At 40.1% G+C, this 17,784-nt stretch overlaps 1 protein-coding gene across 1 annotated transcript; it reads right to left on the reverse strand.

Annotated features, from left to right (window-relative positions):
• Positions 1 to 2,041: 2,041 nt before the first annotated feature.
• kif7 (kinesin family member 7) lies at positions 2,042 to 16,757 on the reverse strand. Its single transcript, XM_078249810.1, has 20 exons — positions 16,672 to 16,757; positions 13,982 to 14,374; positions 13,599 to 13,796; positions 13,061 to 13,460; positions 12,608 to 12,955; positions 11,483 to 11,675; positions 11,213 to 11,365; positions 10,186 to 10,344; positions 9,717 to 9,844; positions 9,474 to 9,592; positions 8,596 to 8,751; positions 8,307 to 8,512; positions 7,999 to 8,196; positions 7,347 to 7,472; positions 6,148 to 6,324; positions 5,850 to 6,065; positions 5,352 to 5,558; positions 4,508 to 4,706; positions 3,747 to 3,908; positions 2,042 to 2,790 (listed from the first exon to the last, which is right to left on the reverse strand). The coding sequence occupies exons 2-20, from the start codon at positions 14,310 to 14,312 to the stop codon at positions 2,396 to 2,398; spliced, it is 4,071 nt and encodes a 1,356-aa protein (XP_078105936.1). The 5' UTR covers positions 14,313 to 14,374; positions 16,672 to 16,757; the 3' UTR covers positions 2,042 to 2,395.
• Positions 16,758 to 17,784: the final 1,027 nt, after the last annotated feature.

Raw genomic sequence — 17,784 nt, forward strand, 5'->3', positions numbered from 1 at the left:
CTTGGTTACATTTTCCATATATATATACACTGTCACACTCATGAACCTTTTCCTACTGCATTAGGGAATCTTGTTCCCTGATGGCTGATATTTAAATTTAAACATCAAACTCATGTATTCTCACTGTACTACAAGTGTCTATAGTTATGCAATTCTGGTGGGATTAAATTAATCTCCACAATACAGGAAAGCTCAGAACAATTCAGATTTATTTTAGTGAGTTGAATAGCAATTTTTTTTTTCTACAAGGATGAACACAAAGCAGTTAGGACAAGAATCTCCCAAGATACACTACGCCCAACCTCCTCTTTTACCTCTGTGTTCATAGAGCTAAACCTGCCCCCGCCCCTCAGATGAGCTGGATCATCTCTGTCCCAGAATTTAATGCTGCTCTCTTTTTTAATTGATTTGGACTTCATTCATCCTCCAAGCCGCTCTACCCACTGCCTCCCCACCACCAGGCCTATGGGAGCTACAATGATGTGAAGAACTGATATTATATTTATCTATCGTAAAAATCGGATTAGGTTTTTTCTTCTTCTTTTCATTTGTGTAATTATGTTTCCCATCTATGGTACCCATTGAGCAAACATTTTGTTTTACTTCTCTATTTTTTTTAACTTAATACTGTCTTTGTGCTGCTGCAATGCCTGGATTTCCCCTCTGGGGATCCATAAAGGTTTATCTTATAATGCAATCAATTGATTGCTCGCTCCTTTAAATCTGCTCATTTAAAACTGCCCCAAACCAGCACTAACTTTTGAATTTCCTCTTAATCTGGTTTTAAAGGGGCAAAGATTTTACAAAGAATCCGAATTTCAGTCCAGGGAAAATAAAAAAAACTATTGCTTGACCCTCATGGAGATGAGTACAGGCAGAAATATTACTGACTCATGTGAAACACTGAGGATATACCACCCTCTGCTGCTCAGATAGTGTCTACATTTTAACACAGTAAAATAATTGCCCTGTCTTGTCCTGGCTATTTGTCATCCAATTGTATGAAACATGACAGATATATTGAGCTCTCATTCATGAACTAAAGAACCAGGATGATTTTTGATAAGGACAATAGGGGAATAAATTATATGGCAACAAATGAAGCTCCATGTAAATGCAGATCAGAAAGGTCTATTTGGGGGGATAACCAACCATCCTTTTTTATGTCAGTGGTTTGCAGTGGGGAAATAAGTACTCAGATCCCTACACATAATAAGCTCTACCACAATGTAAGTAAAAGTCCTGCTTTCAAAATCGTATTTTATAAGTATTGTCAGACAGTAAAATATACTCGTGTCAAAAGTACTTGGATGTCTCCTTTCAGCGTTATACTATTATATTTATTGTATTGTTACTGATGCATTAAAGAAATAACATTAAAATGGCTACAATCAATATTTTTTATAATAACAACCTATGAAATGATGTGAACACGTGTCCATGTGAAAGGTGTCTCTGGTAGAGATGAACCTACAGAGAATTATCAGTTGAATCTGCTACCTCTAAGTGGCCAAAAAGTTATTGCAGGCTTAAAGCTATGTAACATTGTGATGAACAAAACACCAGTATGGTGTCATATCTCCATCATCATTATACTGATATTACCCGGTCCTAAGTATATTTGATAGTTATTGTTGTGACTCACTTCATGAAATGTAATGTATGTTCAAGCTAAATGCATTATACCAGACACTAGAGCTACTTTAAATGTGTTATAGTCACTGTCATGTTATAAACACAGAGGGGGGGGGGGGACATCTGTGACAAAAATAACACTTTTCAGATATACATCTTTTTGAAAGATAACATTACAGACAGAAACCTCCCAGCCGCACCACTGCCCTGCACTTAAACCCACACCATGCTGACACTAATCTGACATTTCACAACAGCTTTCATGCGTCTTCTAAATCAACTTTGATAACATCCAACCTGACTATCGATTTAAAAACCAAAGACCAAGCGGCAAAAATCGTTTCCCTATTTTTGTTGTGGAAGAAAATAAATTAAGAGCTGCATGAAAAAAAACACAAGCCACATGAGTGTTACAAGCAAAAACATTTTAATATAAAATACTGTTGAAGGCAAAAAGACTGCATTATTAGAGAGCTTCATTTTGCAATGATGCAAATGATTCACCTCTTGTTGACTTTCATGGTTGGCAAGACCGTATACCTGCCAATTACTGTATGACATGGAAACAAACTTTACCTTCGTGAAAGTGCTTCATATAAAAATCAGTGGGTGTCATTGATCATTAAAAAACTATATACAAGTAAAGAAATTGAAATACAAAGACTAAAGTAATGTTATGCAACAAAATATTTCAAAAACCACAGAACAAAAATCTATGCGAATGGTCTTAAGTAACACAATATATATATATATATCTTTTTTAGATAGGATTCTTCCGCACATCAATTAATGAATTGTTTGAAGTCAGTTGTCCAATGTTGAGGCTGGAGTGCCGGGACTCTCTGCGAGACTTTACCACGGGCAGGGATGCCGCCCCGCCCAAGGACCCCATACCAGTTTGAACTACACGGTTAACAGGAACATCCCCAGCTCCTCGAAGCCATAACTCCTCCATGATAGCAGGTTCCTCTGTGGGGAGAGAGGAGCGTCTCCACGTGGACGGGAGAGGGGTGTTCACCAGCTCGCGCATTTCCTCCCTGGACCTGGAAGGTTTGTCAGACTGGCACATCCCCCTGCCTCCTGGGCTGTCCTCAGGGCTGCGGCTCAGCTTCTCCATGCTGCCGACGCCTGCTGGTTTACCATCAGATGCCCCACCTGAAAGACAACACACGTCACAAGGACAGTTACCCCTGTGTTCAACCAGGCGCGTCTGCGCCGTGTTCCGCTGTACCACACCGGGAGGGTCTCAGAAGCGGAGCAAATAAAATAATGTGTTTATTAGCTAGTATCTACCTTTCACTCCAAGCACTCCTGCAATTGTGACTATAATTGCCACTGTTCATCACACCCCCAACCGGCACCGGCAGACAACCGCCAACCAAGAGCCTGGGTCTGTCCGAGGTTTCTCCCTAAAAGGAAGTTTTACTCACCACTGTCGCAGTAAATGCTTGCTCTTGTGGGAATTAATGGAATTGTTGGGTCTTTGTAAATTATAACTCATGTTATGATTTGATACTATAAATAAAACTGAATTGAATTGAACTCCATGCCTTCTCTTTTCTTGGCTGTGATGTCGTAATACGTTTTAGAGTTAGAAAATTAGAATTAGACTCTCTCTCCACCTCGACCGGCTACAACATTAATATTAATGTTATGGTAATAATAATCTAATAACTGGATAATATAGTGTATGAAACGGTTGCATTACAATTACTTTTTCTGCCATTTTATAAACCAAACGACTAATCGAGGAAAATAACAGAATAACGTATAATGAAAAGAATGATTAGTTTTAGCCCGAATGTGCTGTGGTTATCTAGCCATAAGAATGATTTGTTCTGCTCTCTCAGCAGCAGGCTGTAACTGAGCTAGTGACAGTGTGCCACAAAAATGGAGAGGAGAATGGAAATACAGTAGTTGCTGAGAATCGATTTAAAATGTGGATTTGCCTGAGGATATGTGGAAGGTTATTTGCACTTAAGTCATTTTATTTTTGGCAAGAAGCAAAGTATGGCTAATTGAAGCCATCGTGCTGCAAGCTGTAAACACAATGATTGTGATAATCATAAATATTAAAAGCAACAAACACTTTGATGTAATAATACTTCTACCTTTAGCATGCTCCTTTGGCTGGTTGACTGAACCACAGATTTCCCTCAGTTTGTTACTTAGTTCCAGATTTGCTGCCTTGTAGTGGTTCAGCTCCTTGCTGAGGTTATGGATCCATCCTTCATACTGCCGCTGCCTTCCTGCCAGCCCCTCGTCTATTTGCTCTGTAGGGGCAGGAGGACACATAAATAAGGGTGTGCAAATACTATTCGTTTCATAAGATGATTCATATTTTAATTGTATTTTAATTATTTAGAAAAATATGAAATGAAGATTTGCTAACACAAAATGGTCAATCACTTTAATCCAATTTATTTTCTACCTGTAAACCTAAAATATACCAAAGAATTTCACTTCACGTGTCGACTGAAATATCTTCCCTCGGTCGCTCCGAAACGGACGTAAAAATATCACACTTTCTCTGTAGTCTACCGTTAGCTAGCCACCGTAAATGTAGGCTACTTTTAAAATGCCATATTTTCCCCTCTGGGAAAGTACTTTAAAACATTAATATATTGTTAAATTTAAATAATTTTCAAAAAAAAAAAAAAAAACTATAAAAAGAGCCTTTCTTTGACGTCATTTTTCAGTTTTTCAAGAATCATTTTAGGAATTGGAATCGTTTTAAAAGTACCGGTTCCGCATCGGAATCGTAAAAATCCAAACAATACCCAACCCTAATTTTAAGTGGTGCAGGCACATAAACACATGCAGGCAACCCTTTTTACTAGGATAATAATTCTTTTGTCCTTGTGATCCGCACCTCGACACTGCTGCAGTAAGAGCTGTACACTCCTCTCATGCTCCTTCTGCTGTTGTGTGAGCCGGCGATCTGTGTCGAGTTGTGTGCGATCGAGGGCATTCTCCAGCCACTGCACCAGCCGCTGCTGCTCATCCAGTTGCATTTCCAGCTCAGCCAGGGCGAGTTGTAGCTTACGCTCCTCCTCACGCAGAGACACCACCTACAGGAAACACAAACACTCTTCAGCATACATATTGGTGAGTTCAGACATGAAGTCTTACCCCGCAAGGTCTGACACTGCTTAGCTTTCGTATCAAGAGTGAACAAGTGTTGCTATTACTAATAGTTGATTAATGTTATTGATGTTTAAATTACATCAGTGTAGTGTTACCAATAGGGCTGGGTACCGAATTCAATACTTTTTAGGCACCGACCGAGTTGCCTCTGAAATATTAAGTATTGAAAAATGCCTCGTCATACAATACCCAATTTCAATACTTTAGGAGTTAATCTCATCAGCGTCAGTGAGCCAATAAGCATGAAGTATGCTTCTACAAAGATCTAATAATGCTTTTGATTGGCTGTTTAGCGTTACACGTCATAGAGGCAGGCAGGAAATACGTTTAAGTAGCTGAAAAATAAATAAAATATAATTTTTTTGTTTTATAAAATTGGTATTAAAAAAAAGTCGTTTAGGAACCGGTATCGAAGTCACAGTATTGGTATGGAAAATGTTTGAACGATACCCAGCCCTAGTTAACAACTAGCCAGCTTGTCTACTAAAAGTAGTACATATGGAAGGTGGGAACACAGTTAAAAAAAAAGAAAAAAAAAAGAAGCAGAATCTCATGTTGAGCGCACAGACCTTGTCGAAGTACTTGCACAGCAGAGCTCTGGTCTCAGAGGCAGACAGGTAACTGAGTTTGGCCATAAGGTTCATCTCCCACTGGGAGAGCATACTGGCAGAAGCCCTCAGCTGTCTCTGTCTCTGAGTGATGGCCTCATTTTTATACTCAATAGCTGCATCCAGAGCCTCGATCGCTTCGTCCAGCTGGAAAAGCGTTCGCTCCTCCTACAAATGTCAGAGGGAACAGATGGACTTAATGAGAATTTGACCATGAACATGCAGTCCCACACAGGTGATATCACAGCTTCCAGTGAGGATTTGTTACGGCTTGACTAGTTTTCTAGTAAGTTCCTATTATTGCCATGTGACGTACGTGTATTCATGTTTGCTGCACAGCAACATCTCTCTTACTTTGAAATTAGATCTTGTTCGGCAACAATTAAAAATATGCTCTGCTGTCAGTGCTATGAAAACACAAAACACTGTTGCTGTTTAAACCCCAGAGTGATATCTGACCTCAGGTGACAGCAGGCTACCCTGCCGCAGCTTATCGTCCAGCTCCACTCTCTGTTTAAGCAGTGAATCTTTCTCTTGACGGAGGTTGGAGATCTCCTGGCGAATCTGTTCGGAATCTTGAGCACTGCTGCTGCGAAGAAGACCATTCCTCTCACTCAACTCTCGCTCAAGTGACTCGATGCGCCCCGTAAGTGTCACCAGGTCTTTACTGAGGGCCTGGAGGGAAGATGAATACAAAATATTCAGCATTTGCCCGTTTCCTGTGACACTGAATTGAGTTGTTTGTGGTTGTTAATACCTGACTGGAGCGGAGCCTCTTGGTCTCCAGTCCACTGCGCTCCTGTAGCAGGGCTTCTTTCTTGGCCAGGATTTGCTCTCGTTTAGTGAGCTCTCCTTCCAGATCTTCCAGTTCTTTCCTCTGGTCCAGTACCCGCTCCATTTCCTCATCCAGCCAGCGTTTTTGTTCCTCAATCTTCTGCTCACAGGGTATCAAGACACAAAAGCCCACATGTCAGGCAGAAATAGAGACACACACAGCAGAAACTGAGGCTGCAAGGGGAGCAACAGCCCCACAAGCAAAATTCTACGCATCTTTAGCAAAATGAATGAATTTATTGGTCATAACCAAAGGGTAGGGTCAGAAGCTTAAGCTTATATCAGGCCCCCCTTCTCACATTTTTAAGAGTAAGAAAACAAACTGCCAAGGAACAATTGACAAGACAGGAAAGATAAAATAAATTATAGAAAAAAACTAAACATATACACTTACCCAGATAACTTTCTACATACATGCATACATACAGTGTGTTGCATATGCATGCATACACTTACCTACATATATATATACACATACATACATACATACATACATGCCTACATATACCCATAAGGGTCAGTACTTATATACAGTACATTGCCACCATAAGGTGAATAATATCCTAAATAATAGGGGTGCACGATTCAGAAAATGTCGATTTTTAGGCTCAAGATTCGATTCAAAATCGATTTGATTAAAAAACGATTCTCGATTAAAAAAAAACATTCACAGTATGTAAATGTAGTTACTTTTCCCATGTGATTGCAGTAGTCATACAATAAAAAAAAGATTTTTTTGCACACCCCTACTAAATAATGATAACCATAATGATAATAATGATGTTCATCATCACCATTATCAACATTCTCACAGAATAATACTACTCAATGTCTATACTTATCTAGTGTCACATCTTTGAACCCTTTTTTAAATTTGAAGACATTCCTAATATGTTTTAATTCATCTGGTAATGCGCTCCATAACTTCACACCACAGACAGATATGCATCTGCTTTTCATCACTGTGTTACAGGTAGGTTTGTATGTTGGGAGGAAGTAGGTTATGACAAATTCTTCATCAAACCATTGTGTGACTAATTTTCGTTTGGGGTTCAAAGGCAGTTTGTTTTCTATGAATTCAAAGTTGGAAGCGATATATCCTCCTTGAGATTCTTGTCCCACCTGTTGTTCTTCCAAAGAGATGACCGAGCCGTTACTGCCGCTGCGTCTCTGCCTCTGGAAGGCAGCGACCTCCTCCGTCTTTATTCTTAGGATCTTTTGCTGCTGCTCATTCTTTATCTCGAGTTCCTACAGAAGGGATGGATGGGTGGATCAAAGGAAGATAAAGGTCAATTACAGGACTAGTATGGAAGAAATCTATATCTGACTAAAATGTATAAATGCATTTGGCCCTTATACTGTATACTGATATGTTTCCCTTTAAACCATTGCCAGACATTTGGACTTGTGGAAGAGATTTTTTTTCCACACATGAAAAAACAAAACGCCATTTGCAATAAACTGAGTTTGGTTCGAAATTCACTCAATCAGCTTCAGAAGCAATGGCTATAACCATAAATCTATGGCTTGGTAAATCTTGGCTTTGAATTTACAGTCAGAGTCATAGAACCTGCTAGGTGTTCCCTGCAACTGCACAGTCAAGTTTTGCGAAAATATTTGGGACTGGCTAATTGGCAGAATGACTTAAATGAGCTTATGTTTTCCGCTAAAAGAAAGTATTATGTAATATTGTCCATGTAACTGCATACATACAGGATTTCTAATTCTGCTTTTAAAGATATGGCTGCCACTCTGCTGAATTGGCCTGAGGTACCTTTACTCTGTGAGTTCTTCTTTGCATCTCGCTCTCCAGACGTCGTTTCTGCTGACTTTCATGGCGCAGCCGTTTTTGTAGCTGCTCCTGCTGCTGCCTCATACTCTGAACACTTAGCTCCAGCTCTAACACACGACGTTCGCTCTGGGCAGGCAGGTTAGCGAGACGAGCGGTATCCCTCTGACGCTGACTGAGAACCTAACAAAAAAATATTCTTTCAGATGTCACACAAATCAGCATCACTAATTCTCTAATTGTCTGTTGCCTATGTGCTATTAGGCATTAATACAGAGGTGTGGCAGTCAAACCTGAACTTTGCTCTGAGCAGCAGCTATCTTCCTGCGACATTCCTGTGCTCTGGTCTTGTCCGTCGTGCTGATCTCTCTTTCTTGCCTCTCTAGATCCTGCAGCTGCCGTTGAGCCTCCTGCAGCTCTTGTCGAGCCTGCACAGCTTCACTCTCCAGAGCCGTGATCTTATGGCTATACTGCCTGTTCAGGGCCTGAGCATCCTTACCTAAAAACAAGCTGATGTTTAAAAGAGAACCTTTATTTGGAAAAGATGCAGCTAAGGAAGGGTAACAATATCAAAATTGCTACCTGTTTTGACCAGCTCCTTGATGAGTTCTTCCTTCATACGGATGGTGACAGAGAGCTCCCTGATCTTCTGCTGTGCCTGAAAAAGTCCCAACTCTGAAGCGCCTTCAAAACCTTTCAGACTTTCACGCACAGATGTCTCCCCAGTACTGAAGTTGGCTACACAGAGATTTGAGACAATACACAGGAGGTCAGCAGGGTGGTACAATGATGAAAGGTACGGAGCTTCAAGACAACAGCCAAGATTCAAGCCCTCATGTTTGATCCTCCTTAAGTACCAACACAGATCAGTACTCCCTGTTTGACTCTCACTCTCCAATGACGTGAACCTTGGACCATAGAGTAGACTAAAACCAGCCAACAAATGCATATTGAACCGATTTTAAAAGCCTAAGGTTACCCTGACTCTATCAGGACAACATGTAACATCTGAATGCAAAAGGAACCAAAACACAATAAAAAGCTATATTAATGTTTTATCCCATATGTGGCTGGTGTCTCTGAAAATTACTATGCAAACCTGGAAAATCAGAGTTTACTCAGTTCACCACAGACTGTGCCTAAACATCCGCAGAGCAACATTGTAGCAACTTCTCCACAAACACATGTTGCACCACAGGAGAATGCACATGTAGGATCAAAAAGACTACTAAAATTGTAAACATGCGACATGTTCGGGGGGTTTAACTGCAAAAACTGTGTTAATGTTTCTCAATGTGTTAACACAATATAATTGGATTTGTGCATAAATTATTTCAATAGCAGGTACACTAACAATTTTGTAATTACCTGAGTCCTAACGAACAACAACAATGCCCTCCCAATCAATAGTCCTACATCTAATTCTAACATATAGAGGCACATTAGGTTGTTAGACTTACATGCTTTTCTGGCTAAACAGGGGTGCTGGTCTGGCTCATGCAGAGATATGAGCCCTCTACCACCAACTGCTAGTCCTCCTGACAGCATGTCCCTCTTGGTCCAGGTCAGGTTCACCTGTCTGACAGAACCATTAGCATTACATTACATACATTTCACACATGACAACTGCTCATGTATGTCAACTTAAATAGTGTAAGCTGCAAGCTATACACTATGCTATGAGTTCTATAAACACAACATACTTGCGTCTCTCTTGGCTGAGGTTTGAATGACTGCCCTCTTCTTCTGTATCCTGCATTTCTGCTCCTCCTGTGATATCCTGGTCCTCATAAAGGCCACCTTCCTGATCACCACAAAGCCCATTACTAACCTGTAAGCGCGCGCGCACACACACACACACACACACACACACACACACACACACACACGTAAAGCAAAAAGTACGCTACAATACATTCTGCTTATGTGTGTAAAAATTACATTGGATCTGTATACAGATGAGAGTAAAAACAAGTTAAAATACTGTAAATTGTGCATCTTAAACAGATTTATTTTACTTTTTGGTCTGTATTTGGGCATTTTTTAATAAAGTGGTGTTTCTGGTTAGTATGTGCTCATCCTATTGACGAGCCTGCACCTCCATTTCTTACCATCTTTTTAACTTTTAAATCCACTCAACCCCACAGGCTCAAAAAATAGCTGGATGGTCACCTGACTGTATGTGCCTCCATTCTGACAGTGTTGCATGGAGCCCATGGGGGCTGTGTGTGGCCGCGGCCTCAAGTTAAGGCCCAGGCCCATCAGCCCTGGAGTAGACAGCAGACACTGCAGCTCCACTATCAAGTCCTGTTGCTCCTGCAGCTTATCACTCTGAAACAGAAGGAAAGCAATTAAATGCGTAACATACAGTATTAGCTAAGGCAACGAACATAACGTGTAGCAACTAGTGCTGTCAGTTAAACGCGTTATTAACGGCGTTAACGCAAACCCATTTTAACGGGGTAAATTTTTTAATCGCGAGATTAACGTTCTCTTTGGCATAGCAAACTTTGTCATTTTTTCACATGCTGTTGCAACAACTAGTAATGTTAGAAAAACTACAACACCACACCGGATCTAGCTAGACCGGAAACAAAACAACAGGCACGCCGCACACACTTGTTTGGGCTTGCGAGCCGGCCAAAGAGCAGTAGGCTAACGTTACGTTTTGAGTGGATGGCGAGCGCAAGATGCCGAAATGGATGCCAATAAGATTCTGAATGGAAAGTTTACTTTTAAAAAGTTGCCAAATGGTTCCATTGACAAGACCAAAGTGATGTGTGTGTTTTGTCGTTGTGAACTGAGCTATCATCGCAGCACGTCCAGTCTGAAATACCACTTGATGGCCAAGCACACAGCTGATGCCAATTCTCCGCCCCCTCGTCAAAGCCAGGCGACAAAAGCACAAAGCAAGCCGATCCACTCTTCCATGTTGATAAGAGCATTAAAATGAGAGAAAAAATAATTGGATAAAAATAAAATCTAGGGACATTTAGAATAGATAAAAATTTGCGATTAATTGCGATTAATTGTGAGTTAACTATGACATTAATGCAATTAATCGCGATTAAATATTTTAATCGTTTGACAGCACTAGTGACAACGCATATTAAATAGAGATGAATGTGGCCTGCCATAATTAAACTGTGAAAGACTGCACTTATGGAAAAGACAATAATAGAATTCCACTGCATCTGACCTGCTGCTTGTATTGCTCCATAGCATCCTCCAGAGCTGCTAAAAAGTCAGAGTTCTCGCCCTCCAGCCGCTGAATCTGTGCTTGAAGCAGCACAATACTATCCTCTTTCTCTCCATGCTCATGGCCCCACCTCTCCTCCACAGCCTCTGGATCCTGGGTAATATTTTTCACAACACATATCACACTTTTATAAACATATCAGTGCTGGGTACCTGAGGTTCTGACTAAAACCTCTTTAAATATTTCCTTGGGAATGTGAAAGAGACAAACCTGGTTCCTCTCAGAGGGTCTTCCTCTCCTTAACGCAACACTGTCTTCAGTGGAGCTGTTCTCGATGCCGCTGTCTGGTCCTGAGGCAGTGGTCAGTCCACTCCGCTCCTCCTCCACGGAGCACAGCCACTCCTTCACTCTCAGACTCTGTTCTGCAGTCAGAGCTCCTTCACTCTGCAGCTCCCACAGCAACCTGTGATATATAATTATAAAAAATATGAAGGAAGGAAGCACCAATGCTTCTTAAACCTGAACTAATTAAAATTAAGCAAAATACACATCTCACAGTCAGGATGAGAGACACGCCACTGAATGAAGCCTGACATAGATGATACCTCCTATAGCTTTATGCCAACAAACTCCAGTGTTCACCAGAGAGAGTGTCATGTATTCCTCTCAGCTCCTCAAGCTAACAAACCAGTGTAAACACAGAAACATGTCCCCGGCAATTTACTTCTTGTCAGCAGTGAGCTCAAACTAAAATAGAAAATACTGTCACAGAATGTCTCTGACCATCTCTAAAATACACAGAGAATGCTGATCGCAATGAAGAAATATGTCAATGCAATGGCTTTTATGTATTTGGAATTTTTTTTTAATGAAGTTGTATTACACAGAGATATGAGCTACTGTATATTAGGTTTTGGCTAAACAGATACTGTAATAATTGTAAATTCATTGTGGGTTTTGGCCTCTTTAAGGATCTGTAACTTGAAAAAAATTTAAATAAAGTAACACCAGTATTCTTCTTTCAACCAAGTCAAATTCCTCAAATTCATGCTAGCAATTGGATTTGATTTGGCTCACGTGGAATTAGGAAAAGTTCATATTATGGTGGTGGTTTGCTTGAACATTAAGTATTAGCGATAGAGTCAGAAGAAAGAAGGTGGCTGGACTGTTGAATTAAAATAGAACAATGGTGACCACAGTGATAACAATAATTATTTAATATCCCTAATTTCTTATTATATCGTGAACTTGTGTATGCATAAGGGAAACAATGGCTTGTTAATTCCATATACACATTCATTCACAAATGAACTTACCACTCAATGGTCCAGGACATGCACAATTAAAAATGATGAAGACTACATTTAACTTGATTAATCATCAATGTGCTTTAACCTGTAAGCAGTGTCTGTACACGTCCTATAGTGGGCGCTCTGGGCTTGCAGTCTGCTGATCTCTCCCTCTCCAAGTCGAGGTCTTCTGTTTGCATCAGCGTGAGAAATGATGCGGGTCTCTGAACGCTGGCGATTTTCCAGGGCTCGGCGAAGGGCCTTGATTTGTTGCTCCAGCCCCTCCACCCGATCTGGCTCACGCTTGCAGTTGACCGTCGCCCGGTTCTGAATGTTTCTGGCCCTTGTGGCGTAGTTTAGTGTATTCAGGCTCTCGTCAAAGTCTGAGGAAGATGGGCTGATGCAGGCAATCATCAGTGTTTTTGAATTTCCTCCCAAAGAGTCTTTTAGGATCCTAGGTGAAACAAGGATTATATGAATTAAACCAAAGAGACATTTTACTCAAATTTCTGTTCAAGTGGTATGCTGCAGTATCTCATGAGCTTATTAAAAAATGTACCTTGTGATTTTAGAATCTCTGTATGGTATGTGAGAGCCTTTCCTCTTAGGGTCCCCCAGTGCCCCGATAACATTTCCCAGAGCCAGAAGACCACTGTTAATCTGGATACTCTCTTTCAGTCTCTCTCCAGTGTTCCCCGTCTTTAAGATGCGCTCTGACCCCGCAAGGTCAACAAAGTGGAACTTGGAAGACAACATTTGTGGTCCAGAATTTGTAGTGGTCCCATAAAGGCGAGAGCTTCCCCGACGCTGGTCCATATACACAGTAAAAATGGTGTGTGACCGGCTGGAGTTTGGATTCATCTGGGTTGCACCAGTGTGCCTGGCTGTGTTTCCTGACTCTAGTAAACTCAACACCTCATCAAGACCCTCCACCTCGCACTCCTTTACGCCACACAAAACTATGAGTCACAGAGACAAAAACATAAAATGCACATTCATACATACACAAACCACTTAAGTAAAATGCTGCATAATAATAACAATATCTTAACCTCAAAAGACATGCTTAAAGACAAACTAGGCGGCCTATTCCATACCAATGTTGCCTTTATCCTCCCGGATGTGGATGTCCTTGCTGGCGGTCTCCACCTCCAGTAAGTCTTTGAACTCCTCTTTGTAGACCTCCAGATAGGAGACTCGGACAGAGAAGTCTGCGAGGTCATTTTCATCTAGAAGCTTGAAGACATCTGCAACAGCCCTGGGGATTATACCCTGCTCCTCATCTCTAAAGGAACCTACAAACACAATTAAAACACAAATAAATGAATGCAACTGGCTTGTTAAAACGGTAAAACTTGATTAGAGCACAGTCTTATGCAAAAGGACCTAACCTTAAACTTAGTTTTTAATACAGGATAAACTGAGCTAACAACAACAACTGAAGTGGACAATGGAAGAAAAGATCAAATAAATAACTTACAAATATTAGCTTCTCCAATGGTGTAAGTCTTGCCTGAGCCCGTCTGCCCATAGGCAAAGACTGTAGCATTGAAACCTTGAAAGAAGGCATCTATGAGTGGCTGAACAGACAAAGAATAAACCTCCTCTTGACAGCGAGTTTCTTCAAATAGGTAGTCGCAAAGGAAGTGCCGGTCGTGGCCCAGAGTAACACGACACAGCTCCGAGTCCACGGTAATGCAGCTCTCGTGGCAATGTAAAAGCTCTTTAGGCAGGAGGGGACGCACTCGAACGGCTACTTGCACTGCAGAATAATCGCCTCTGCCTTGGCCACTGGGCACTTTGGGAGACATTTCTGCTGCACCGCTGGAGCTCTTCTGTGTTCCTCTGCTACGTATGGATCATCTTTGGGCCACTAGAGGGAATAGAAATCACCTGTCACCAGTTTTTTTTATTTTTTTTTTTTATCTCATGTCATCTGGCTGAAGGATGTAATATGGCTACAAGTCAGAATGTGATTGACTACATCATAAGGCAATGAACCCACCTAGTAGCTCAAACATGATTTTTGTACAGGTTGGCAACTATTTTTGCCATAAACAACAAACAAACAAACTTTAACACAGGAGAGTAGGAGAGGGTGATATGGAAATATACACAATATCAATAATATACAACCAGTGGTGGAATGTTACCAAGTACATTTACTCAAGTATTGTACTTAAGTAAACATTTGAGGTACCTGTACTTTAATTTATAATAAAATATTGTATTAAATTAAACTACCCAACAATATACAGGCCTACAAGTACAACTGAAATGATTAAAGACTTAGTTGATTGACAAAACTGTTTCTAAAGTGTGAGGATTTTTCTGCATTGAGTACTTTTATTTTTAATACTAATAAGTACATTTACCTCATGACACTTACATACTTTTACTAAAGTAACATTTTCAATGCAGAACTTTTACTTGTAGCAGAGTAGTTTTACAGTGTGGTATTAGTACTACTACTACTACTGAAGTAAAGGATCTGAATACTTCTTCCACCACTGTATACAACATATTTGTGATATATTAACTATTCTGCAAAGTAGAAACTGTTTTAGTATATAAAATCACCAGAAATTAATGTCTGATTTTGGCTAATCAAGCAAATTTAATACCTGACAAATCAAGGTACTTTATTGCATTAATGTTAAAAAAATAAAAAGTTGCCATAGAGCGTGGCCTGGCTCATTGGTTTCAGAGATAACAAAGACAGCTACCTCTGTATATATGGTATGGCAAACTCTCCCTTTAAAACTCAACACATCCTAGAGCTGCTTTATCAAAAACCTTTAAGTGAAAATAACACATTACATAACAGATATGAGACATACATTTTACTTTTAAGACTATTTACAGAGGTGGCCCTTCATGTATTTAGCTAGGACCTGGATGGGCCAGTCCTGAACTAGGCAACCCTTCTTGTGCTTAACGTTATTTTAAACACAGCACTCTACTAACTCATTTTGGTAGGCTTGATATATGATACATCAAAGTTAAGGACCCCTAAACTGACACAAAGTACAGTAGACCTCCATAGATTGTGTCCCATCTGATAGGATTTTTGCTACAGAAAGTGTATGAAACCTAGGGCTGGGCGATATGGATAAAATCGAATACCTCGATATCGATACCGCAACGATATTGTAGTGTTGACTATTGGTGCTTTCACAAAATATTTACACAATGAGAATTTTGATAAATCATTATTGGTAATGTGGATATAATGACTAAGTGGGTAAAGGCAAATAATAGAACAGTTACAACAGTCTGGTAAGTTCAGAAAATGACATCACTTTACTGTAATGCAGTCTTTAAAACCAGGAAAAGACAACAATTTTACCATATTACAATATCCAAAATCTAAGACGAAATTTAGTCTCATATCACGATATTGATATAATATTGATATATTGCCCAGTTCTAATGAAACCCATGATCAAAATAATAATACAATACATTGTGTCATTGTGTTACCTATGGATGTTACCTGAGGACTGTACGTTTTGATGCTGCCTTTTTTAACTCAAGTAATATTTAATTTCTTACACTGCACTGTAACTTTTATTATTGTATTTTATACCCTTCTTATTCTATTTTAGCTGTTTTGTATGATCTTTAATTAATGTTTTGAACTGCTGTTTAATGTTTTATGTAAAGCACTTCGAAAGTGCCTTGCAGCTGAAAGGCTACCTTGCCCTATTGTGAAAAAGTATTCAAATTTTTGATGCGGACCCTCTTGAACCCCCACAAGGACCCCTGGGGGTCCCCGGTCCCCACTTTGGGAATCACTGCTATAAAGTAAGTTAAAGTTAACTTATTGTGGCCATGTTAGCAAGATGCAGTTAGCTAACCGAGGCCCCGTTACCACTGTTTAACGAAGTAAATACGTTAGGTACCGTTATCCATAAGAAACACACGCATGTAGCTAGGCTTTTTCTAAATGTTCCTTAACAAGAAGCTTCCCCAAATCTTACACGCTAGCTAAGCTAAAGTTAGCAAGTTAGCCAGCCGTCCGAACAACAACATCAAAGCATGATAATGAGGCTGGATATCGTTATCTAGAAGTGCTAAGTTACATTATCCCGTAAGAAATGGCTAACGTTAAACATCATGCATTGATTGGGTAAGTTCTCGTAACCGCTACCAGTTAACACAACTTACTTTAATGTGGCAGAAGTTACACTAGGATGGATTCAGGATAACACTGGAGTTTTTTTTTTTTTTTTTTAGTGTGGAAGTTGAGGGGCAGGCAGAGGGGAGGAGCCCAAAAGTTTGGGCTGGATTTTGGGTGTGGTCTTGAAAGCAAAGAAAGCATCATGGCTGAGGGTTCAATGCAGAGAGGTAAAAACTAATGACTTATACCTGCAAAGCTACAGAATTTAACACAATACAGATTTGAAATTCAAATGTTTTTCTTCTTTCTCCTTATGATTATTATTATTCTATGTCTTTGAGCGCAGAAATGAGGTGCTTGGGCTACTCAAAAAGTTGTACAAATTGGTGGGCCTACTGTCAGACTTTTCTGCGATCTGATATGGGTCTTAGCAGCGTCGTACGACAGCATCCACTCTCATCCTCACTCTTCATATTCAACTACTCAGGCACAAAAACAGTTCTGACAATTACACAATTAGTCTGTGGCAGGCAGATAAATATATCAAATCTACATGTGCGTGGTTAGTACAGTAACTGGAATTAAACAAATACAAATGTTTTCAAATCGCAGTCCCTTGTGTACATGTAAGCATCCACACAAAGAGTCCAATGTGATCTTCACTGAGTAGTAGCCTACATTTTGAATATTAAGGAAGACTGTGAGTTGTTGTCTGAGGACTATACACAACAAAATCACTAGCCTTCCAAAGCATTCAAAATTTACTGCTGACATTAGTTCTGTTTAAAAAACACAATTTCATCCTTTGAAAAAGGGAGAAAAAAGGAAAGATTGTTAGCAAAATATTTATGAACATTATGATTTGCTTGTGAGCTCTTTCCTGTTCTTTGTCAGTGAGCGTTTTACACACACACACACACACACACACACACTCACACATTCACACGCACTCACCTCTAATACATAATAGTTCACCTACCAGTCTTCAGTGTCTGTGCATCCGTATGGATTTCTGAAAATCATTTAATCTCACCTGCCTGTGCTGTTCCTTCATGTAGTCAGCTATCTGTCAGTCAGTCCACTACAAGCTGAGCGGTCTGGTGTTGTGTCCTTTATAGAGCAGCTCAGTGACAAGGGGCCCGACAGCATCTTGACGTCAC

Source organism: Sander vitreus, chromosome 1, assembly GCF_031162955.1.
Source record: "Sander vitreus isolate 19-12246 chromosome 1, sanVit1, whole genome shotgun sequence".
In the NCBI taxonomy this organism is placed as follows: Eukaryota; Metazoa; Chordata; class Actinopteri; order Perciformes; family Percidae; genus Sander; species Sander vitreus.

Bases quoted from the DNA above. Each gene is read 5' to 3' on its own strand.
- kif7 (XM_078249810.1), bottom strand. From the start codon at position 14,312: ATGTCTCCCAAAGTGCCCAGTGGCCAAGGCAGAGGCGATTATTCTGCA. The intron at 6,325-7,346 runs GTGGGACAAGAA...CCCTGTGAGCAG, and splicing joins TCTCTTTGGAAGAACAACAG to AAGATTGAGGAACAAAAACG. The intron at 6,066-6,147 runs GTATTAACAACC...TCTTCCCTCCAG, and splicing joins AGAGGCTCCGCTCCAGTCAG to GCCCTCAGTAAAGACCTGGT.